Source organism: Mauremys mutica, chromosome 16 (assembly GCF_020497125.1).
Source record: "Mauremys mutica isolate MM-2020 ecotype Southern chromosome 16, ASM2049712v1, whole genome shotgun sequence".
Lineage (NCBI taxonomy): Eukaryota > Metazoa > Chordata > Testudines > Geoemydidae > Mauremys > Mauremys mutica.
The window spans coordinates 30,641,689-30,666,229 of record NC_059087.1 but is presented as its reverse complement, the minus strand read 5'-3'; the positions used below and the strand labels follow the sequence as shown (position 1 = coordinate 30,666,229).

The 24,541-nt window shown below is 54.8% G+C and overlaps 1 protein-coding gene across 1 annotated transcript in view; it reads left to right on the top strand.

Moving 5' to 3' along the window:
• The first annotated feature begins 226 nt into the window (after positions 1-226).
• Positions 227-24,541, top strand: part of DTX1 (deltex E3 ubiquitin ligase 1) — a 100,473-nt gene continuing 76,158 nt past the window's right edge. Inside the window, exons 1-2 of the mRNA XM_044990106.1 lie at positions 227-408; positions 1,787-3,176. Of these exons, the coding sequence (XP_044846041.1) occupies positions 2,918-3,176 (259 nt within the window). The 5' untranslated portion in view covers positions 227-408; positions 1,787-2,917. The remainder of the gene's footprint in view (positions 409-1,786; positions 3,177-24,541) is intronic.

Genomic DNA, 24,541 nt, shown 5'->3' with positions numbered 1-24,541 from the left:
CCTCCCCAAATCCGGGCAGGCAGTGCGCGCTCACCCCCCGGGCGCACGGCCGAGCCGAGGGACCCCCAGCCAGTTCCCTACGGCGAGGGCCCCTCCTCCTCCCCGGCCCCCGAGGGAGGCAGCCCTGGCCGGCGGGCGGCCGCCCCTAGCCCCCCAGCCTCGCCCCGGCGCGGCGCGGCGGCCAGGCGGGGCTCCCGTCAGGGATGCTCCGGATCCGCTGTGCGCAGCCTCCTCCCGCGGCTCGGCTTGTTGTTTTGGCGAGGGCTGGGAGCCGGGGCGCCCCCGGGTTTGCGCTCGCTGCCGCAGCCAGCCAGTCCCCTCCTCCTCCAGCCCCGGCCCCGGAGCGGCGGCGGCCGCAGCGGCAGAGCTGAGCCCGAGCCCGAGCCGGAGCCGGAGCGCGGCCACCAGGTGGGTCTGGGGCGGCGGGTAAACATGGATCCCCGAGAGGGGGGCGAGCAGGCAGCGAGCGAGCGAGCCAGCCGCCGCGGGGTGCCGGGAGAGCCAGCAGCCATGGCAGCGGGCTGGGTTTGCAGCAGGGAGCTGGGGAGGGGGCGACGGGAGCTGGGCTGGCAGATGGGCCCAGGCTGCAGGGAAAACGTCCCATGGGGCCTCGTGGGGGCTGTTTGGGGGGGGCAGGTTTAAGGGACCTTCTTGACTCCCCTGATAGTTGTGCCCAGAGCCTTGCTATAAAGGAGGAGAAAACGGAACCACCTGCCCCCCGCCCCCGGGTAAAGGGCACCTCAGCCCTGGCCCCAGTGTGCCGCTCGGACGGGCAGGGCCGGGCGAGACGCTGCCCAGCTCGCTTGGTGGCTCTGCTGTAAGCCCCCTGCTCCTTCCGTTGCTTGGGGTGGGACAATGAGTGTTGGGGACCTGCCGCTTCGATCCTTGGGGGTGGGGATCCCTTCGGGTGTCACAACACCCCAGGGACCCGAATCGGCTGCTGCGTCCCCTCACACACGTACGGGGTGAGGAGGGACATGCAAGTGCCCGTCGTGCCCCAAATCACAGTTGCTGGCATGCTCGGGGGGTGGGGGGTGCTGCAGGCTTTGCCGGTGACCTCGTTTGTGGTGGGGAGACGAGCCGGGAATGCAGACCCAAACAAAGCCAGGGAGGTGTAGGAGCTGGGGCGAGTGGCTGAATCCCTGCTGGGGAGCTGCGCCTGCAGTGAAGACGGTAAATGAGAGCTGGGCGGAGGCAGGTTTGACCCGAGGAGATGTGCCAGGCGCTTGCTGTCTGAGGGGCTGTGGTGTTTGTTTGCATGGCGGGAGGAGGGGAGACCCCATTCAGCCACGCTCCGGCAGAATCCGTGCCGTGGCTTGGCACATTGGCCACAGGGACTGCAGTGCCTGCCAGCGGGCGAGGAAGGGGTGAGGGGCCTGCAGTGCTCTTTAAGCCTATAACAGAATCCCTCTTCTTTATCACACCAATCCCTGCACCCCCACCTCCACCTTAAAGGGACATAAGGCATCAGGGACGATCCTGCATCGGAGGGACGGGCTGGATGGCCCCGATGGGTCTCTGGACGATGGGATTTCTCCGCTGATGAGTGAAATGGACATAGATGGGGCTCTGGTCCTCACGGAGCCAGCGGAGAGGGATCACTGAGCTCTCACAGGGGGCCAGCCTGGCAGATATGCTAGCTGGATGGATGAGGGGGATGAGGAGGGAGAATGAGCATGGGGTCAGTCCTTGGGCTGGGAGGTGGATCTACAGAGGGGGGCGGGGGATGGGAGTCTGCTCTCCCAGACAGAGAGCCCCAGCACTGATTGATGCTCTCCCCTTTCAGGCTGCATCCCCCACCCGTCCTCCGGCAGCAGACGGGCCAATTTCTCCCCTTGCTACAGAGATGAGACCTGGCAAGGTGCTGTGGAGTCGTCCATGACAGAGACTGAGCAGCAGGAAGCAAGAAGGAGGGGAGGGGGTTTCCCCTTCTGCAGCAGCAGCTCCGTGTGAGCCCCGGCACGCAGCCCCACCCTACCCCCTCCTCTCTGCCAGGCTCCCCTCACCCCCGCTAAAGACACCAGAGCCATCCCCAGCAGGCACAGAATGTGCAATTCCGGCTGGGGGGGGATGCCCTCCCCAGGGACAGGTTTCAGAGGAGTCACCTGCAGCGAGCCCCAGCTGTGAGCCATGGGCAGGGAGCTGTGATCCCGTCCAAGCAGCCCAGCTGGGAGGAGAGGAAGGGCCTGGCAGGGCAGGGAGCCTGAGGCCTTTGGGGGCTGAGGGAGGCAGTCTGTTGGAATTGGGGGTAGCTGGAGACTGATCACCCCGGCATGGATTGTGTGGCCCTGCACCGCCTCCCCGAGGGACTGGAGACAGGAGATTCCCGAGACCGAGACGAGACGCTGGGCTTGAGCTGGCTGGTCTGGGCTCTGCGGAGGCCTCATTACTCATGCTGCTGAGGTTGAGAGCCTTCCGCAGGGCAGCGGGGCTATGGAGGCACGCACCTGAGAGCCGAGTGTAACCAGAGTCAAGCAGGGAGGAGGGGAGCACAGGACAGAATCAAGGGTGGGACCCTGCATTTTCCCCGGGGTCTCCTATTTGGATGTGAACAGAGGGGCCGCAGGGGCTGGGTCATTTTCCTCCTGCTCCCAGCAGCCACACCAGGACTTTGGAGCACCAGGGATTGGGTGTGGCCAAGATGCTCGCTCCAGCCTGGCATGTGTAGTTAAGAGAATAGGCAGCCTCCGTGCAACTGGGATCGTTCCTCCGGGGGCCAGCACGTTGCAGGGATACTGCTCGTTCCTCATCCATGCTGCTTTCTGAAGGACTCTGAAGCCAGAGGTCGAGCCAGTCAGGCCCAGAGAACCACCCTCAGAGGGCAAGGGGCCTGGGAGGACGCCCTCCTGCTGACTTCCCTGTCTCCAACCCCTCTGCTGCCTGCCCTGCTCAGGCTGCTGCCTGCTGACCTGGCACCATGTTGCGGCCGAGCTCGGGGGTGTTGATCTCGGTGAACGGGCTGGGCTTCCCACCGCAGAATCTGGCCCGCGTGGTGGTGTGGGAGTGGCTGAATGAGCACGGGCGCTGGCGGCCCTACACAGCGGCCGTCTGCCACCACATTGAGAATGTGCTGAAGGAGGACGCCCGGGGCAGCGTGGTCCTGGGGCAGGTGGATCCCCAGCTGGCTCCGTATATCATTGACCTGCAGTCCATGCACCAGTTCCGCCAGGACACAGGTAGGGAGAGGCCGGGGCGAGGGCTGGCCTGGGGTGTGCTAAGATCTTGGGGTGACGGGAGCTGCCGGTGGGGTTGGGCTTCAGGGCTCATCAAGACCCTCAGTTTCTGCTTGGGTTGGGTGTAGGAGTTGCACACCTCTTTGCCTGGTAAAGACGGGCATGGGGCTGATCTGATCCCTCATGGCACGGCCGCCATTCAGCCAGGAGAGCAGAGTGCACCTGGTGCTAGCCTCAGCCGTGGCTCTGGAGACAGTGAAGTGGCCCAAAAGGGATATACACACTTGTGCATGTAGAGAGAGATGTGGATTAACCACAACTAATGTTTATCGAGGCCAGGTGGAGGAGAGCACATCTTTTACTGGACCCACGTCACAGAGCTCTTCCTCGGGGGCTGGGAAAGGAACTTGGAGCGTCACAGCCAAAAACAGGGAAGGGGACAGATTGTTTAGCTATTACCTCACCCACCGAGTCTCTCTAGTATCTTGGGACCAAAACAACTACAACACCACTGCCAACAATATCTGCATTCCGTCCGTCCGCCTGTCCAGCTGGTACATTGCATCCAGCCAGCCCTCCAATTGGTGTCCGTAGCTGTCTGCCTGTCTCTGCCTAGGGTGACCAGACAGCAAGTGTGAAAAATCGGGATGGGGTGGGGGGGTAATAGGAGCCTTTATAAGAGAAAGACCCCAAAATTAGGACAGTCCCTATAAAATCGGGACATCCGGTCACTCTCTCTCTGCCTGCCACGTGTCCGTCTCTGTCTGCCTGGCTCGGTTCTGCTTCTCATCGTCATCAATTCTCATTGCCACCCTAGAAAGGTCTCATGCGAGCTCATTTCCTCTCTCCTCCCCCCCCCCCAGGGCTGCTGGGAGATGTCCCCCCTTCTCGATCATCCCCCACAGTCTGGGAATGCAAATACTGCATCCCATGAGACACCCTGGCTGCCATGTGGGGACTGAGGTTTGGTTGGGGGGTGGTGTCACTCCCGGACTCCCATCACTTTGGCATGGGGGAGGTGGGCCCCAGTGACCTCGGGGAGCGGTGGGAGGTGGCTGCCCTGAGCTCTGGTGTCTCCGGCTGGCCTAACTGTGGCATGGGGCTTGCGGTGTTTTCGGAGAGGGGGAGTGCTGTGGTGGGAGGCCAGCCCGCAGGGGGTGAGAAAGGGCATTAGAAGGAAGGGTGCACAGAGGGGCTCAGCTATCTGGAAGGGAGGCAGCAAAATGCAGATCCTGCTGTGGGCCAAAACCCCAAATGAGGGAGACCCCCAGGATCGGCTCAGGTTGCTTAAAATGAGGTGGAATCAGTTCCTTCCAGTTCCTCCACAGAGGCTGGTGAGCTGGTTGGGACAGGGGAGCAAAAACCCAGGGCACTATTTCTGACTCTGACACCAGCCTGCTGTGTGGCTTGGGGCAAGTCCCTTCCTCAATGTGTGCCTCAGTTTCCTATAGAATGGGGATGATGACACCCAGCCCCGGAAAGGGCATCGGAGATGGGCCATGCTATGGGTCCTGCCGCTGGCTCTTCATGGGGATAACCTGGAGGGGAATGTGGGTCTGTAAGGAGGGACTGTCCTGAGAATGGGAAGCCACGGAGAGGTGGGGGAGCGGGGTGGGGATGGGAGCCCTGCACAGCTGGGGATCTGCTGCCTGCAGGTAGCCTGTGTGGCCCCCCTTCCTGGGGCTCTCTTTTAGGGTAGGCTGGGACTGGAGGGAAGAGGGCTGTCTGCAGGGCAGCTTGCGGTGGTGTCCGGCATGGGGAGCAGTACCTGGCATGGACAGGAAGGAGGGTGAAATACAGAGATGTGCCTGTCTCCAGACTCCCCCAAAAGGTGCCAATGCCACCTGCAGGCCCCTGGCTCCAGGGTGCCCTGTTTCAGCAGGGGCAGGGAGGGTCCCCTGCTCGCTGTACTCTGTGCCATGGCTGAGGTTACAGAGGGCGGGGACACATCACGCCAGCTCTGTGCACTGGGCTTGTGCTCTTTGTGGTTTCTGTGTGACGTGTGGTTTGCTGTTCCATTGCAGCTCTGTGCAGAGCTCTGACCGGGAGGGGACCGGGCGTTAGAGATGTCACTAGCAGCTGTATTGATGTGATCACTCCTCCCAGCCCCCTCTCCTCCACCCTCCTCTCGCTGCTGCTCCTTACTGCCTGGGCAGCTTCCTATTGCCAGCCTGTGATGGGGCATCCTCCCCACGCTGGCCCTGAGAGGGCTCAATTAGGCCACATGGGCCCATTCAGCCAATTACGCTGCAAAAAGGGCAGAATGAAGCTGGAGGAAGCTTATTCGAAGGCAGCTCCCCTGCCAGGGAACAGGCCTGGCTTCTCCAAAGCCGAGAGGCTGGGAACAGTGCAGCAGGGAGGGAGCCTGCAGTCCCCCTCCCTGAGGTAGAAGCAGCAGCCCAGTAGGAGGGAGCGGGCTGAGAGCAGTACAGAGATGCACACCTCAGCTGTTCCTGCCGGCCCTGGACTGGCACCCAGCACAGAGGGCAGGCCTGGGTTCCCATGCCAGCCGCTGCCGAGTGGTACTGCTTGGGGGCAGTGAATAGGAAGACTGCCTGAGCCACTGTTGGAGTGACAGGGTCAGGGCAGCAGCTCCTGGTGCGAGGGAGGGGCTGCAGCCAAAGAGGGAGAGACGCAGAGATGGAGTGAAACCACAGGAAGGGGCATTGACTGTACAGAGCTAATCCCCAGAACGGCCAGGAGGAGGCACCGCCTGCGGTGAGCAGAGCCCCCCGTCACACAGCCCGACCTGTTATCAGTGCAGAGGGTGCATTCTGCCTAGGTGCCCAGTCTGCTGGCCAGCACAGCCCGTGCCTTCCACCTGCGCCTGTGACTGTAGATGTTTTCCACTGGGATGGCCCGACATGCTGGCCAGCATGGCTGGTGCCCAGCAGCACAGTGGGTACCTTGGGCACAGATGGATCCAGAATGGCTGGTGACCTGGCTGTTGGCAGGTGCTCCCAGGCTACAGGCATGTACCTGGCATTAGCTGGAACATTAGGGAGCAGGGCAGATGGGTTCAAAGCTTGGTGCATCTGTAACTTTCAGCAGCAAAGCAGGTGCATTTCAGCTGGATGTACCCAGAACATGGTGGCATGGCAGGCAACATTCATCTGATTACAATACACCACATGGCTCTTAGGGGGCATGTTAGATTGTCCCGTGTCTGTGCCCTGACTCAGCAACCTCTCTTGCATATCTTCTAACATTGTGGGGAGCCCACACGACGCTCTCCCCAATTAGCCTCCCACTGCTTGTGCAGGGCAGACTTGTGGCGTGTTGTTAGTCTATAGATTTGTGCGCACCAGCTTTTGTACAGCACCTAGCACACAGGGTCCTGGTCTGTGACTGGGGCTCCCAGGCACTGCTGCAATATGTAAATGTACAAAGCTGTTGTTGTTAATTACATCCTGTGGCAAATGGCCAACGCTATTGTGGTGGGTCCCGTGTTTTTCCCTGGGATCAGGGCATTGTCCCTGCCCCTATTCTTGGGCTCTGCTAGTGCCCTGGAGAGGGGGAGAAAGGGAGCAGGGAAGGGACCCAGGTCCACCCCCTACTCCAGTCCCAGTCCCAGTCCCAGTCCCTTCAGCTTCACAGGCTTCTTACCCTCTCTCCCCTTGGGCTGGGGTTCTCTCAGTCCTCTGGGCTGGGGGAGTCCCACTGCCCTGCTCGGGCAGGGTTTCCCTTCCCAGGTCCTCTGATTGGTCACCTCCAAACTACAGTCAGCTCTCTCTCCATCCCTCCTCCTCCTGTGTGATCAAAGCAGGGGTGTTTATTAGGTCTTGGGGAAGGGGGGGCTTAATTGGCTTCAGGTGCTTTAATTAACCTGTAGTAACCTTTCCTTAGTCCACAGGGAATAATGCTCTGGTGATCCTGGGGCTTATATACCTCCCATCGATTACTATCCTGCTGCCCTCTGGCCCTGCTGTACCACAATATATTTATTGCAGAGCCTGTCCAGATACTGGCCTCTGCACAAGGATCAAAACCACAACAAGAACAAATACCCTTAACAGAAATAAAACATCCAGTCATGTACTCTGAGATTGACCCACGGTAAAGCAAAGCCTCTATAGGAATATAACCTAACCGATACACAAGAACTCCAGCTTACAACTAATACCTGGAACTACATTTTACACAACATCTAACTGACCTGGAGAACTCATTGCCACAAGAGGCTGTTGAGCTTAGTAGGATTCAGAAAAGGATTGGATATTTCTATGGCTAATGAGGACATCTCAGTTACATGAGAAGGGGTAAAACTTCTGTTATTAGGAAGGACACAAACTCTCATGCTTCAGGGCATGAGCCAACCACAAACTGATGGGGTCAGGCAGAAACTTCCCCTCTGAGAAGGGTTATTCCATAATTGTCCAGTAGGGGGTTCCTTGTACCTTTCCTCTGAAGCAGCTGGTGCTTGTCAGGCTGAGACAGGGTGCTGGCCTAGGTGGACCCCTGGACTGATCCAGTTTGGCAATTCCTGTGTTATATGCCCATATGCAGGGAATCACCTCCCCAGAGCCAATCACCCCCAAATCCTTCACCCCTGCTCCTCCCAGAGACCACAGCTCTGTATTAGCCCAATTTGATACCCAACAATGTGCTTTGGACTGACCCATTTATGTATAGACATATCTGACATCTACAGACAGGGTGCCTTACGCCTTAGACAGATACACATGTATCAACACCAAAGATAGATCTAGGTACTGCCTGAATGGTTTGGCTTTATAAAGTATCATTTGCAGGCGCCCGTCCAATGCTCCGAGCTCTCTCACGACACATCAAGCAATCATAGACTCATAGAATCTCAGGGTTGGAAGGGACCTCAGGAAGTATCTAGTCCAACCCCCTGCTCAAAGCAGGACCAACTCCAACTATGGTAATGATAGAACAATACTCAGTACTGCCAGTAGACATAGATTCAAACAGATGCCGAAAACTTCCTGGCATCAGCAAGGCACAGCTGATGGAAGATTTCCTGGCGGATCAGCTGACAGAACTGAAATTTTCTGTGGGAATTCTCCAGGCTGTCGAAACTGCCCAGCTCCTAGGGATCACGGGCTTCACGAGCTAGCCAGCTAGCCAGCTCCCTGCACTGCCTGCCTGGCAGGTGGGCAGGCTACCTGCCTTCTCAGTTCTCCTGGGATGAGGGTGGTTGGCTCCCTGACAGGCCGGCTCTCTGCCTAGCAAGCCAGCCATGGCGATGGCTGGGCAGCTGGAAACCAGCTTTGCAGCCTGGAATTTTTCAGACATGTCCGTTCTGAGGGAAGTTAGGCATTTTTTACTTTCTTCCAATCAGAACATGACCAATTGTAAAAGCACCATGGGGATGGAAATTCGATGTGTGAAAAAGATCCAGAGTGAAGAAGGGTGGTCTTGTGGCTAGCTCTGGATCTGGATTTAGTTCCTGGCTTTGCCACAGTTCCCTTGGGCAAGTCACTTCATCTCTGTGCCCATCAGCTCTCCAGCAGGGAAATGGAGATAGAGATCCTTTCTTTGGTCGAGTTTGGCTAGAAACGCTGCAGGACAGGCCTGTCTCTCAGGGTGTGTCTGTGCAGTGCTTAGCACAATGGGGCCTCAGGCTTGGTACTAAATCACAGGCCCCTCAGTTATTCCCCTGGCCCCCTCTCTTCCCCAGCGGCCTGGGCTTGGTGGCACTCTGGAAAGCTGTACATAGCCGTGCGATGGGCATGCACAGGGCTCAGCATGGCTTAGCCTCGCATGGCGCCTCAGCATGTGGGTTTGGTTTGAACAGCAGCACCCATAGCTGTGTGTGTAAAACAACAATGGCAAACAGGAAATAACCTGAAGAGCAATTGTTACGGGGGGGAGGGAACCTGGGCCTGGAGAACAAAGGGGTGCTGGGGATGGGAAGTGCCAAGTCCCCTCCACTACTGGGGCTGCCCCTGGCCATTTCTTTCACTTGGCAAACTGGTGCAGCTTGTTGCAAGGCCAAGGCCATCAGCTGTGGTAGAAGTGTTGCTGCAATAGCACTAATGGCCAATGGAAATGCAGCTGCTGCTTTCAGGTCCAAGGGCTGCAAGTTCAAGCCCCAGCAGGGCAGAGCACGTTGCTGAATGCTCCTCCTTTCTCCAGCACCGAGAGGTTCTGAGCCCATATGGCTCCCTAGAGGTGGAGGCAGGGCCAGGACAAGCTCTGATTGTCTGAATCTGCCATGGCTCTTGAGAGCTGAGCTTCGGTGTGTTGTGGTTGTTACTGGGGTGTCCCAGTCAGGTTCTAGGAAGTCCCAGAGACCTGCAAATAGGGTTGCGGGTTGCTCGGATCAAGGCCCAGAGACTCCCTAGTGAGGCATGGACCTTGCTGCTTTCCCGGGCACATCTGCCCTGCAGCAGCATTCACCAAGCAAACTCCCACAGTCCAGCCGCACCAGGCTCCTGGCAGAACCTGGCTGTTCCAAAATCCCACTCAGGAATGTGCCGTGGTGGTGGTGGTGCCCCCATTATGCCAACACCCTTGCTGTGCTAGGTCTTGCAAAGCACAGATGCCAACTGCTCTAAAGGCTGCTTCATTCTCCTGCTGGCTCCATGCGTAGGGTTTTCCCTCAGTGCTGGTTCCAGCAGGAGAAGCATGTTCAGCAGTGGTGGGGGAAGCCGTGTGTTCCTGGGAACTAGAGGAGCTGTGCTGTGCTCAGAAGGGGCTCAGAGCTTGGGGCTGTCAAGGTGGGGGCCGCTCTGTGTGCATGTGGAGAGGCAACGGTGTCTGAGCCCTGAGAGGAGGAGTCGGACCCAGCCAGTGTGGAGTCGTGATGGGGGTTGTTGGATTTGGTGGAATCTTGCACCAATAGTTTTACTGCCCGTTTCACACCCGTTTTCACTGGGAGCTGGGCCAGATGCCACCTCCAGCCAGTGGCATCCCTTAGCAATGCAGCCCCCAGAGCGGGCCCATTGCAGCGCTGGCTGTGTAGTGGGCTGTGTACTGGGATCCCCCATAACTCTGCCATCCCTTACTGGCATCTCATGCCCCCCACATTGCCCACGGGGCGATGCGTTCAGGTCTGCATTGCAGCTCACTGCTACTGGGTGGCTAACGCCCAAACCCCAGCGCCATTGCATGGCGCCAGGGGGTGGGGAAGGGGAGATGGAAGGAAGCTCCCTAGAGGGCTCACAGCTATTTGAAGGGATACTACCCAACTCCTGGACACTAGAGGGGGAAGAGGAGGATGAGGGGGGTGGGGGAGCCAAGAACAGAAGGTGCAGAGGAAGAGATGGACAGGAAGGGAGCTGTGGCTTTAAAGATCGAAGGCTTCTTTGGGTTTCCAGGAGATGCAAGCCTTGTCTGCAAATGCCCCCCACCCCACACCCCACTGACTGCGAGCCATACTCAGGCCTCCCGCCCCATGCGGTGTGGTTTACGCGTGGCTGCCTCTCTGCTCAGCATACGCTGCACCTGCTTTCCCACACCCGCCTGTTTGCAGGAAAGGGGAAAAAATACATCTGCGATGGCCTGGCCTGGTTTCAGAACAGCCACGAGGTGCGGGGGACCCAGCGCCAGCCCCGATGGCCTGGCGTGGCCCGACCCAGAGAGGTGATGTAGGGTGTGGACTGGTGGGTAGTTCGCCTGCTTCCTGCCCCCGACACACACTCTGTGGGGATCTCTGTCTAACACACACACAGGTGCTGACAGAGTACCATGGGATTCCCACATCTGTGCACGTGAACTCTCTCTCTCTCTCTCTCACACACACACAGATTACCACGAGGATCTTGCTTACACACATACAAAATACCCTGGGGATCTCTCTCACTCCCTCTCTCACACACACACTCAGGATGCATGGGATCTCAGGTGTGTATGTGCGCGCACACACACACACACGCTCTCTCTCTCTCTCAGGGTATCAGAGATGTCAGCCAAGCACACACATCATATTTACAGACTCTGCAGGTAAATTACACTAGGAGCTCCCTTTATCTTGCACCTGTGGAACCCAAACCGGGGCTCCCCAGCGGCAGGACGTCTGCCTGGGGGGAAACAGGGTTGCCAACCTGCAAGGCACAAGCTGGCCCCATTGGGCCCAGAATCAGCGGGTGCTGCCGACAAAGTGGGCAGTCTGGTGCGGGGCCCAGCAAGCCTCCCTGGCTGGATTATCCAGCTCCCCTTCCCTGGCGGGGCGTGTGTACCACCCGCTGTGGTACCTCAGGGTGTTTCCACCACGCCAGCACTGCTGTCCCGCGGGGGCACCATTTCACTTCTCCCAGCTCCAGAGGGGGCAGCTAGCCCAGCCCATTTATCTGTGAGTGCTTCTCCGTCTGCCCTGGGTCTCCGGAGCTCCAGCGCCCCCCAGGCACATCCCTTCCCCGAGAGTCCCCATGGCACGTGCAGGGCCGACGAGGCCTTTGCTACGACCTGACCCAATCTCCTCTCCCTGCAGGTTCCAGTGCTCCCAGTAACTGGGGGCAGGCGTGGAAAGCCCCCTCCCACTTATCTGCAGTTTGGCTAGGGAAGGAGCAGCTGGCTGTTGGCTCAGCGGCAGAGCAGTGCTCACCTCTAACCCCAGGTTCCCTTGGCACAACGGTCCCACCTGCCTCCGGTTGGGGTCAGTGCCATGAGCGGATGTGTGGCAAAGCAAAGGCTGTTGCAGTCAAACAGCAGGCGGGGGTTGTGCAGAGCCTGCGGGCTGGGGGCTACCAGCTCGGCACTGCTGATACAGCCCTTTTCTTAGGAGCAGTGGGGGCCACTTCTCCTGTTCAAATCCTGAGTCCGGTCACACGTGTAAGGAGTTTGTCAGTGTTATCCTAGTCCCTAGCTGGAGTGAAGCCAAAGCCCCACATGCACCTGTAGCCACAGAGCCTCGTGTGCCCCTTCAATCCACAGCCAGGACATGGCTTCTGCCGGACTCTCAGCCTTGCCTGCAGCTCCTGCCACGTCCCCAAAACGCCCAGCCCCCTGCCCAAGGACTCCAGCAATGCCAGCTCTTGTCATGCCCATGCAACGCCCAGCCATCCATTCCTGGCCACAGCCCCCGTGTGCCCCTGGAACCCACAGGCACATTCCCTTGGCGAGGCTCGCCACCATGCCCTAGGCTCCCCAGCCTTTCTGGCATCCTCATGCCCTGGTTGCTCCTGTGCTCCTGAGCATCTCTGGCCAACCCATCTCCAGAGCCGTCTCTCACCCGTGGGCTACGGACGTCTGCCTGGGATCAGCGTCTAGCATCGCACGGGGCCCACATGAGGTGCTGGCATGACAGACTGCGGGAAGGCATCAGAGTGTAATGGGGCAGATCCTGCATCGGAACCACGGAGCCTGAATTCAGCCCTGGAGACTAGTGCAAAGGGGACCAAGCCAGCAGCCCTGTAAGCATTGCAGGACCTATCGAGAGCAAACCCCAGTCTCCCTCTCTCATGGTATTGGATCTGGCTAGTAAATCCCCGGGGGAGCCAAATGCCAGTCTCTCTTCCTCAGGCAGCAGGACGTAGACACCAGCCCCGGGGCAGACTAGCAAATGGCTTTTGGCATCAGCTGGGTTTCCATGTCCCTTGAAGAATTGCTTGCAATTCCCAGAGCCAGGCGGGGTCCCCCGGTCTCCATGTGCTCGCTGGAGACCTGCCTTCCAGGAGGTACCAACTCAGCAGCTCCAGTGAAAGGCCTATGCCCCTCCCACCCGCTGTCAGGAATAATCACAGGGCAAGCGCCTCTGCCTGCTAGCAAAGGGGAGTCTTCCTTAGAAACTCCAGTCGATTTAGTGATCCCAGCTCATTGCCTTCCCGTGCCCCACTGCCCTGTGCTCCTGGCTGAAGGCTCTGCAGGGGCCCGGATCGGGGGAGAGCTGGGGTCTCGGCTTCGTCCCATGGAGGTGTGGCTCCTCCACCCTACCGGGTGGTGCTCTGCAGCCGTACTGACAACACAGCCCGTGTTCTCTGGGTCACGCACAGACCACAGGACATTTGAGGGCTCGCCCCCTTGCTGGGCCTTTTCAGTGGGGGTGGCCCCCACCTGGCCCTAGTGGCAGAGTCGGGGGTGGGTGGGTGAACCAGCCCATCCTTACTTCACCTCCACCTCCAGGAGCAAAGGGGGAGGTGACTGGTGACTTGATAGCCACCTCTCCCTCAGCCCTGCTCAAGTGCCCTGCACCCCCATCAATCGAGCTCTCCTCCCCCCCGCCCCAGCCCTGCTCGAGTGCCCTGCACCCACATCGATCCAGCTGTGTGTGTTGCCAAATGCCCTGCAGGAATGAGATGCAGCAAATACTCAGGTTTCAGAGTGGTAGCCATGTTAGTCTGTATCAGCAAAAACAACGAGGGGTCCTTGTGGCACCTTAGAGACCAACACATTTATTTGAGCATGAGCTTTCGTGGGCTAAAACCCACTTCATTGGATGCATGGAGTGGAAAATACAGTAGGGAGGTATAAATACACAGCACATGAAAAGATGGGGGGTCAGTTGCCTTACCAAGTGGGGGGTCAGTTCTAATGAGACAATTCAATTTAAGTGGGCTATTATCAACAGGAGGAAAAATCACCTTTGTTGTGGTAATCAGGGTGGCCCATTTCAAACAGTTGACAAGAAGGTGTGAGTAACTGTAGGGTGAATTAGTTTTTAGTTTCTGTAGTGACCCATCCACTCCCAGTCTTTATTCAGGCCTAATTTGATGGTTTCCAGTTTGCAAATTAATTCCAGTTCTGCAGTTTCTCATTGGAGTCTGTTTTTGAAGTTTTGTTGTTGAAGAATTGCCACGTTTAAGTCTGTTATTGAGTGTCCAGGGAGGTTGAAGTGTTCTCTGACTGGTTTTTGAATGTTATAATTCTTGATGTCTGATTTGTGTCCATTTATTCTTTTGCGTAGAGACTGTCTGGTTTGGCTAATGTACATGGCAGAGGGGCATTGCTGGCACATGATGGCATATATCACATTGGTAGATGTGCAGGTGAACAAAAGTGTAGGGGTGGTGTAGCTCAGTGGTTTGAGCATTAGCCTGCTAAACCCGGGGTTGTGAGTTCAATCCTTGAGGGGGCCATTTAGGGATCTGGGGCAAAAATCTGTCTGGGGATTGGCCCTGCTTTGAGCAGAGGGTTGGACTAGATACCTCCTGAGGTCCCTTCCAACCCTGATGTTCTATGAACAAGTCTCTCATGGTATGGCCTATGACAGTATCTTTTGAATAGATATGTAGACAGAGTTGGCAATGGGGTTTGTTGCAGGGATAGGTTCCTGGGTTAGTGTTTTTGTTGTCAAGTATCAGAGGGGTAGCCATGTTAGTCTGGATCTGTAAAAGCAGCAAAGAGTCCTGTGGCACCTTATAGACTAACAGACGTATTGGAGCATGAGCTTTCGTGGGTGAATACCCACTTTGTCGGATGCATGTTTTTGTTGTGTGATATGTAGTTACTGGTGAGTATTTGCTTCAGGTTGGGGGTGGGGGCTGTCTGTAAGTGAGGACTGGCCTGTTTCCCAAGGTCTCTGAGAGTGAGGATAGGTTGTAGATCCTTGATGATGCACTGGAAAGGGTTTAGTTGGGAGCAGTAGGTGATGCTAGGGGCGTACTGTTACTTTCTTTGTTGGGCCTGTCCTGTAGTAGGTGACTTCTGAGTCCCTTCTGGCTCTGTCAGTCTGTTTCTTCACTTCACCAGGTGGGTACTGTAGTTTTAAGAACGCTTGATAGAGATTCTGTAGGTGGCTTCCGCCTTCCATGCTACTCTGCATGGTGCCACTTTGATCTGTGCAGCTAGCTGGGATTCCCCCTCGTGGCTGCTGCTGTTGTGTGACTGGCCACGTTCTGATGTGGTCTGGTCAGTCTTTTCTTCGGCCTCGATCATTTCGAAACTGGTATTTTGGCTCCTAAATCATTTAGATACTTTTGAAAAGCCCCTCCTCCCCCTATGTTATTCTGGCTCCATTCGTGTTCCCAGGAAGTTGACTGAGACCCAATCCCAGATGCAGATACAGGGATCCACAGCTCATTGGCCTGGTCAGCACCCTGGAATGGGCAGCTTGAGCTGTCAGACCCTGGGAACTGCCTTCTCTAGTAACACCAGCAGCAGCCCCAGGTCTGGATTTCCTTGTGCCTTGTCTTGCCTGTGATCTTGAATTAAGGAGCCATTCGCAAATGCTCTTGAGTGTCCTGCTGTGGCTGCCAGGCTATTCCGTAAAGTCCTGCTCCTGCTTTTTTACTGCCCACAGCTAGGAGGGCAGCAGAGCAGCTGTCACTGCTTGGATCCTTGGTCTGGAAGAGTGACTCTGTTGCATGAGCAGCTGTGAATTGTGATGAGGTTGCACAGAGGTTTTATTTCGATTGCACGGTCTCGTTGTTCTGAATGGGGCAGTGTCCTGAGCACCTCAGCGGTGGACCCCACTGAGATATACTCACCCATCCCATTGATGTTGCTGGCGTTGCACAGGCAGATCTGGGGTCAGATCTTCCATTGCCTTTGAGTGCAGTTAGTGCAGTCCCCAGAAGGGAGCATAGCAGAGGAACAATGAGACCCAGAAACCCACTCAGTGCCATGTGCCATAGGAACCATCTCCAGCTGTAGTGAGTTAGTTTCTTGTCGGTGGGGCCTTCTAGATTCTGCCCAGAAGCGGGTGTATCTAGTGGCTACCGAGGTTCATCCTGCTCTGGTGACCAGTGCCTTTAAGGCATGCAGCAGGAAGACCCATATGATTAGTATTTCATATAGTGCCTGGGAGCCCAGTCCTGGAGCAGGACCCCACCATGCTGTGTGCTGTACAGACAGAACAATAAGATGGTCCCTTGCCAAGGAGCTCCCAGTCTAAGGCCCAGATCCTCCAAGGTATTGAGGCTCCTCACTTCCACTGATTGCAGCGGGGGCTCCCTGTTGGGATGGAGTCCACCTGCAGGAGGAGCTGGGAATCCCAGCCAAGGAGAAGCAATGTTCAAAGATACAAATGGAAGAAGAGTCAGCTGGGAAGAAGCAAAGAGGTGGCAGCACTGGAGCTGCGGATCCCAGTCTCACAGGAACTGACCAGCCCACGTACACGTCCCTCTAATGTGTCTCTCGATCAGTCCTCCGAGTGCAAAGAGAGACGAGCTCGTTCGCCTCAGTGGAGCTGAGTCAGTAGTGAGGAGATGGAATCAGAGACCTGCAGGGACATAGGCAGCTTGCTGCAAGATGGAGCTCCGTTGGGTGGATGGGATTCCCATCTCCTCCTGTCCTGGGGCACCGGTGGGGGAAAGCAGAGCCAGCACAGACTCTCTGTGGCGGAAGGGAAGGGGGCTTGGCTGTTGTTCACCTTAGGCTGCCTGGTTCAAATCCTGTCCTGTGTCACAAGTGAAAAGGACTTGGGTGGTGTGGGTATGTTCAAAGCACAAACCTACCACTGAGGGCTGAGAGCTCCTGGAGTAGGGTAAGGGGGGAGGGGTGTTGCATTGAGGAGCATCAGCAGGGCTCACCCGTGTGTGTCTCAGGGAGAGTGGAAGGGAAACTTAGACTCAAGTAGGAGAGCTGGTGGGGGCGTCTGGTAAGAGTGGAAAGCACAGGCAGAGCTGTGTGCATGGGACCCAGGAGCAGCAGGTCCGATCAGGACTGAGGACTTTGTGTGTGGGGGTGGGGAGGATGGAGCTGGGAGGGCCGTGGGGGTGCTGAGAGCCATTGAACCAAACTGCAAACTCTGTATGTAATGGAAACCACTTCATGCCAGGGGGTGCCGCAGCACCCCAGCACCCCTAGTTCCAGCACCTATGAAAATAGCAGGGGATGCTGTTGCTCAGGACTGAGGTTTCACAGATTCCAAGGCCAGAAGAGACCACTGTGATCATCTAGTCTGACCCTCTGGATAACACAGGCCACAGAACTTAGCCAAAATAATTCCTGGAGCAAAGTGTCTTGAAAAACATCCAATCCTGAGTTAAAATGGTCAGTGATGGGAGAAGCCGCCACGACCCTTATAAGTTGTTCCAAGGGTTAATTTCCCTCACCGTTAAACATTTACACTTTATTTCTAATATGAATTTTTCTAGCTTCAGCCTCCAGCCATTGGATTGTGTTCGAGCTTTTCTGCTAGACTGAACAGCCCCTTATCAAACATTTATTCCCCATGTAGGTACTTACAGACTGTGAGCAAGTCAAAAATAGATTGAGCCCATTGAGTCTATCACTATGTCGTGTTTTCCAATCCTTTAGTCATTCTCCTGGCTCATCTCTGAACTCTCTCTGACTTAGCAACATCCTTCTTGAGCTGTGGGCACCAGAGCTGGACACAGGATTCCAGCAGCGGTTGCACCAGTGCCCAAAATAGACATAAATTAACCCCTCTACTTGCACTCAAGATTCCCCTGTTCATGTATCCCAGGATTGCACTCGCTCTTTTGGCCACAGTGTTGCACTGGGAGGTCAAGTTCAGCTGATTATCCACCATGGCCCCCTGATCTTTTTCAGTCACTGCTGCTTTTTTGACTGTGCTGCACATTGAGTGGATGTTTTCAGAGAACTATCCACAATGACTCCAAGATCTTTCTTGAGTGGTAACCTAATTTAGACCCCATCACTTTATATGTATAGTTGGGATTATGTTTTCCAATGTGCATCGCTTTGCATTTATCAACATTGGATTTCATCTGCCATTTTGTTACCCAGCCACTTAGTTTTGTGAGATCCTTTTGTAGCTCTTTGCAGTCTGCTTTGGACTTAACTATCTTGAGAAGTTTTGTATCATCTACAAATTTTGTCACCTCCCTGTTTACCCTTTTTTCCAGATCATTTATGAATATGTTGAATAGGACTGGGCCCAGAACAGACCCCTGGGGGACACCATTTACCTCTCTCCATTCTGAAAACTGATCATTTATTCCTACCCTTTGTTTCCTGTCTTTTAACCAGTTACCATTCCATGAGAGGACCTTCCCTCTTATCCCATGACAGCTTACTTTGCTTAAGAGCCTTTGGTGAGGGACCTTGTCAAAGGCTGTCTGAAAATCTAAATACACCATATCCCCTTTGTCCACATGCTTGGTGACCCCCTCAAAGAATTCTAGTAGATTTGCGAGACATGATTTACAAAAACTCTTCCCTGACAAATCATGTTCATCTATATGTCTGATAATCCTGTTCTTTACTATAGTTTCAACCAATTTGCCTGGTACTGAAGTTAGTCTTAAAAGCCTGTAATTGCCAGAATCACCTCTGGAGCCTTTTTAAAAAATTGGCGTCACATTAGCTATCCTCCACTCATTTGGTACAGGAGCTGATTTAAATGACAGGTTACATATCACAGTTAGTAGTTCTGTAATTTCACAGTTGAGTTCCTTCCGAACTCGGGTGAATACCGTCTAGTCCTGGTGACTTATTACTATTTAATTTATCAATTTGTTCCAAAAACTCCTCTATTGACATCTCAATCTGGGACAGTTCCTCAGATTGTCACCTAAAAAGAATGGCTCAGGTTTTGGAATTTCCCTCACATCCTCAGCCGTGAAGACTGATGCAAAAAATTAAGGATTGGAGGATTTACAAAGATACTTTCAATTCATGAACCTTTATTCCTGGCATTTAAACCCAGGCTGTATTCATGGGAAAGTCAGGTGGGAAATAAACCCAACCCCCTGTGTTGTCTACCCAGAGGGAGTCCTGTGATCGGTGTGATAGCTAGAAGAGATGGCAAAAGCACGTCAGCTCAGGCAGGTACCCTAGGGAGAAGTTATCTACTGTATCTATTTTCCTTTCAAATTCTGGTCCCCCCTTCCAAACTCTGTTTGCATTTCACTCTCCCACTTTCTGCTCCCCTTTTCTCATTAGATCATTTCTGTCTGCTCTTTTCCCCAGTGTCTTCTCAGCAGCATGGGACTCCCAACCACACCCACCCTGCTCAGATCCTCTCCTCTCTGCCATCTTGCCTATGGAAAGTGAGCTGCAATTAAAATAATGGTGTGCAGTGCAGCACACCCATGAGTGCTAACCAGCTTAAAGGGAGTAGGGAACAAGCCTGGGTCTAACCCCGCTGCACCTATCAGCAAAGCTGGATGGATAGATGCACATGCAACACCCCTCTAACATCAACCAGGCTCTTCTTGCACTGCAGTTAGGCACAATCCTTCCCCAGCCCAGGCCAGCCAGTGCTTGATTGTCATAATTGGTCCCATTGCTACTTGGCTGCCAATGCTGGCATCTGTTCCCATGGCAGCAACACATGGGGATGTCAGGTGAGACTGCCCTGAGAGGTGAAGTGACCAGTTGTTGGGATCAGCGAGACCAGTCAGACATAGGTTCTAGGGGCAGAATGTCATGGGCCCTGGAAGTGAGCCCCACCCTTGGAGTATTTACTGGAGCAGCTGCTGTTTGTGCTGGTTCCAATCAGCTCTTCCGACCTGGCTCTGCTGGCTGAAGGTCTCTGTTGTCTGACAAAGGCAAAGAAAAAGCCGTCTGACTCTAGCAGCCTGTGGGATGCACGTGTAATTAATAGCGGTTTACTTAGTGGTGGCAGCCGTGTAGAGAAATCAATAGCTTCCCAGCTCCGCCTGCAGAGATGGATTACGCCCTTTTATTAGCTGAATACAGAACACAGTACAAATGGGATTTAAAATTAGATGTCTACCAGAGTCCATTCCAGGTGGGCACAGAAATTCGGATCTGGTTCATCTCCTCCCAGGCTGCACCCAGACTCCATTCCTGTGGGCCCAGGAAGACTGTGATGCTGCCAGACCAGGTGCCAGCCCATGCCAAGGTCCCCAGGCCTCAAGTGACCTCTGACTGGCACCAGCTTCCTCCATTTCAGTGAAGTTGGGCACCAATAGTCAGCTGATCCTCTTCATTCTGCCAAGGCAATGAACCAACTGGCTAGTGCTCTGCCTGCGTGGCCCAGTGCAGGCTTTGCTAGCCCCCGGTCTCAATGCACATAGCCCAGGCCCTGCTGTCCTGCACTGCAGGAATGGGTATTGGACATTTCCTCCCAAGACACAGCCCACAGTCCAGCTCAGGTGCAGGGCACTAAAGAGGGGGGCTAGCCAAAGCTGGGTAGAAGATTGGCTGAAGATCAGCAGAGAGATTTCCAGGTGGAGCCACAAACTCTGAATCAGCTTGAGCCTGACACGTGTTCCAAGTAAGCCCATTGCTGAGCCACGGAATGGCTGGGGCTGCAATTCTGACCTGAAGCTGGTGAGAAATGAAAGCTGGCGAGTTTCCAGGCTGGGTTCCCCCTATTCATACATTTCTTCTGTGGGTTAGGATCCCCACTTCACTGAGTCTGTATTCAGAGAGCCACAATTTCTATCCAATTGTCTGTGGATCTTCCCATCAGCCACTGACCTCCGTGCAGGAGGGGGCTGCTGGGTGGAGATCTCTCTAAAGGAAGTTGGTTGGGCACCAGACCAACTGCTGACTTGGAGAAAGCATAGTGTCCTTCCAAAATACAATGGGATCAAATCTTTGGGGCGAGAATGCCCCGCCCTTGATTAGATGGAAAGAGATTCCCCAGTGACAGGGGAACCCAGACATCATGAACAGGGCATCACTCCCCACCAGTGACAGAGCCCTGCATGGGCAGCCAACTAGAAGGACATAAAGGACCCAAGAATTTCCCGCACAGGACATTGCTAACCCACCAGTCATGCCCACAGAGGGTTTGATTTGATGGGGAGCCCTGGAGCTGGCGAGAGCATTGCTCACCCACCCACCTGCGACAGAGATGTGGGTGAAGCACAGAAAGCTCTGGCCTCAGTCCATCTAGATCAGGGGTGGGGAAAATTCTTTCTTCAGACAAATGTGTTTGTCTCCCTAGTGGCATGGAGGCCAGGGCTTGAGATGGAAAGCCAAGTCTGGGAAGAGACAGTCACGCAGCATTGATCTCGAACCTCCACCTCTCTTCACGTCTCCATCCGCAGGATGAAATGGGTCTGAGTCTGGATCCTGGTCTCACCCCTCACTCCCCAGGACTGGCAACGGCAGCATCCTCAGCTCTTGGTGGGAGAGGAACAGTGGGAGGCACCTCATGTCTCTAACGTGACCTCCTCTGGCTGCTACTTGGTGTTAAAGAGCCTAGGAAAGGTTGTAGGAACATGGGACCACGAAGGAGAAAGCAGGAAGATACCACAGGACCTTCGCTGGCCAAAGCAGTGTGAATGAGCTGGCAGGGGGGAAAAAGACTGATTTTAAAAACTGTGCAACTAGTGATTGTTTTTGGATGCCCCAAAAATCACTAGCTGGTTTTCAGATGTTGATAAAGGTAATAGTGTTGATGGAATGTACTTAGACTTCTATAAGGCATTTGATTTGCTACTGCACAACATTTTGATTAAAAAACTAGAATGCTATAAAATGAACATGGCAAACTTTCAATGGATTAAAAACTGGCTAACTGATGGGTCTGAGAATGTATTTGGAAACGGAGAATTGTCGTTAAGTGGATCTGTTTTCAGTGGGGTCCCACAGGAATCGTTTCTTGGCCCTGCACTGTTTGACACTTTTATCAATGACCTGGAAGAAAACATAAAATCACCACTGATAAAGTTTGCAGGCGACACAAAAATTGGGAGGGTGAAGTAATGAAGAGGACAGGTCTGATTTAGAGCCATCTGGATCGCTTGGTAAACTAGGGGCAAACAAACAATATGCATTTGACTATGGCTCAGTGTAAATGTTTACATGTAGGGACGAAGAAGGTAGGCCATGTTTACAGGATTGAAATACCGATAATAATTAACAAGAATGGGCCTGCTTTTCAGAGGTGCTGAATGCCCACAGATCCCATGGACATCAGCTGAGTTTGTGGGTGCTCAGTACCTTTGAAAAGACGGCTTTATTCCATGTCTGGTTGGAAAAGTCTGAGTACAGTTAGGTAACCTTGTTTTGAGCCTGAATCTGCTCCCACCTGGCCCAGGGGTGATATTTGCCTAACTTGGTCTGTCTCAAGGAAGGAAAAAGGCAGTTCAAGCTCCATGAGAATTTAGTTCAGCATTTTAAACGGATGAATCTCCAAACCGGGTGTTTCTATGCAACTGCAGGAGACTTTTCTTTTGAGTCTTGACCTGGTATGTTAATCCTGGAGCGTGTTAATGAGGCCTTTACTAAAGATGCTTTGGGTTAAGATCTTCTGGGTTTATCTACTGTAGGAAAATGACCCACTGCAGATAACAGGTCAGCAACAGGTGTAGCTGAGCATATTTGAGTTGCAGGTAGCAGGGCCGGCTCCAGGTTTTCTGCCACCCCAAGCGGCAAAAAAAAAAAAAAAAGCTGCGGCAGCGCAGTCGCGCCGCTCCGCTCTTCGGCAGCAATTCAGCGGCGGGTCCTTTGCTCTGGCAGGTAGAGACCAAGAGGCTGTGTTCAGCATGGCTGTATCTGTGACCCTCATCACCATAGTATCTGAGCACTGCCCAGTCTTTAACATATGTTACATCAGCCCCTCGAGGCAGGACTGTGCTGTGAGACAAACTCTCACGGGCAGCGTGTGGCGGAGCAGGGCCTGCCAAGGCCTGGGTAGTGCCTGAACCACTGGGCCGTCCTTTGTTGTCACAAGGAGCTGGGAATGGAAGGCCAGGTGACAAGCACCATCAGTGACTTGTAGGTAGGAATGGTGTGATTATACACCACGTTTGGCACTACGTGGCAGTCGAGACAGGCTTCTGGGTGCTGGGCATTAGTATAACAGAGATGACACTGTCATGTCCAGATGCTGGCGATTCACAGATGCTGTGTTGTGATATAGCAGAGGGGCTGCAGTCGTGTCTCAGTGCTGGGTGTGTGTGTGTGTGTGTGTTTCCCGGGTGCTGTGTTGTGATATAGCAGAGGGGCTGCAGTTGTGTCTCAGTGCGGGGGATTCCCAGGTGCTGTGATATAGCAGATGGGATGGGATGCCATTTTGTCTCAATGCTGGGAGTTCTCAAGTGCCGTGCTGTGATTTAGCAGAGGGGATGCAGTTGTGTCTCAGTGCTGGGTGTCTGTGGTTCCCGGGTGCTGTGCTGTGATATACCAGAGGGGATGCAATGTTGTCTCAGTGCTGGGGGTTCACGGGTGCTGTGCTGTGATATAGCAGAAGGGTTGCAGCCGTGTCTCCGTGCTGGTGGCTCCTGGGTCTTGTTATTCAGTATAACCAAGCGAAAATAATGGAACGTCGCTCTGTTACTTTCATGCACTGTTCAGCAGTGAACGGAGCGTGCACACTGCTCCCTGCTTTGTCACTGGCAGAATTCCATCCACGAGCTCTTTATGTCTGTGGCGGCTGACGTGGTTGGAACGCTGCAGCTGGGCCGTTGAGAATATCACAGCCTGCCTGCAGAGCTGCTTTCCCTTTGCATGAGATGATGTGAGCCATGCATCCAGAGCCTTCCTCCTGCCGGAGACCAGAAGTGCTGCCTCAGCATATGATCTGGTGCCTAATTTAATTTAATTCCCTCCCCTCTGCCAGGCTGGTGCTGCTGCTCTGAAGCCAGAGGATTAATAACGGTTATTCTAGTAATTAATAGGGCTGGGCAAACGGTGTCAAAATGTCTTGGGGAATCTTTCCTTTTGAGGGCTGAGCAAAGGGCTTGCACACAGCCTGGGTAGCCAGCTTTCTCTGCCTGGGGGAGGAGAGGGGCCCACAGGACTCTGCCCCGATCTGATTGTAACATGCTTGGAAAGTGTGTGCTGCAGACCCATCTTTGGCTTGACCAGAAGGCAGCCTGCAGCTGCTGCCTGGTAAAGGACATGAGCCCAGATCCTCAAAGTTAGGCGATTTCGATGGGAGTTAGGCATCTACATTCCTTTGGGGATCTGGCCCATAGCTCTTTGAATCATGGCACTAGGCTGGGACCCTGGAGATCTGGATTCTGCTTTTTGCTCTGCTGCTCTGTGATCTGGGGGAAGTCACTTGCCCTCTCTACCGTCACCTGGCCTGTCTCTTTAGGCCGTCAGCTCTTGGGGTAAGGACTGTTCTGTGTGCTTGGACAGCGAGCAGCATGGAGCCCCACCCCACCCCACACATCAGCATCAGTGCTGTGAAAGCTGGCACTGCTCTCAGTGCCCCGACTGGCAGGGAGAGGAGCAAACAGGAGCAGCCTCCCTTCCGTAACCCAGCCCTTGAGAGACCCACTACCACACCCAGCCCCTCCTTGCAGACACAGGTTGATTTTCCAAACCTAGGAAGCAACCCCGTCCCCAAACCATTCCTCAGCCCACCCTGGTGGCAGCTCCCCAGGGATTTCCCGCTGTGCCTCTCTGTCACTCCTGCAGGATCTGCCTTGCTGTGTCTCCCGCCACAGCTGCTCACTGCCCCTGTTGCAGGCGACTCCCTGCTGCACCAGCTCCTCCAACCTGACAGCCTGGCTCTTCCTAGGGACACCTGTCCCCTCCTCAGCTGCAGCTGCTTAATGAGCAGGGCTGGCTGGGCAGGGCCGGCTCGAGGTTTTTTGCTGCCCCAAGCAAAAAAAATTTTGGCTGCCCCCCCTCCCAGCCCTGGGCTCCCCTCCCGCACCCCC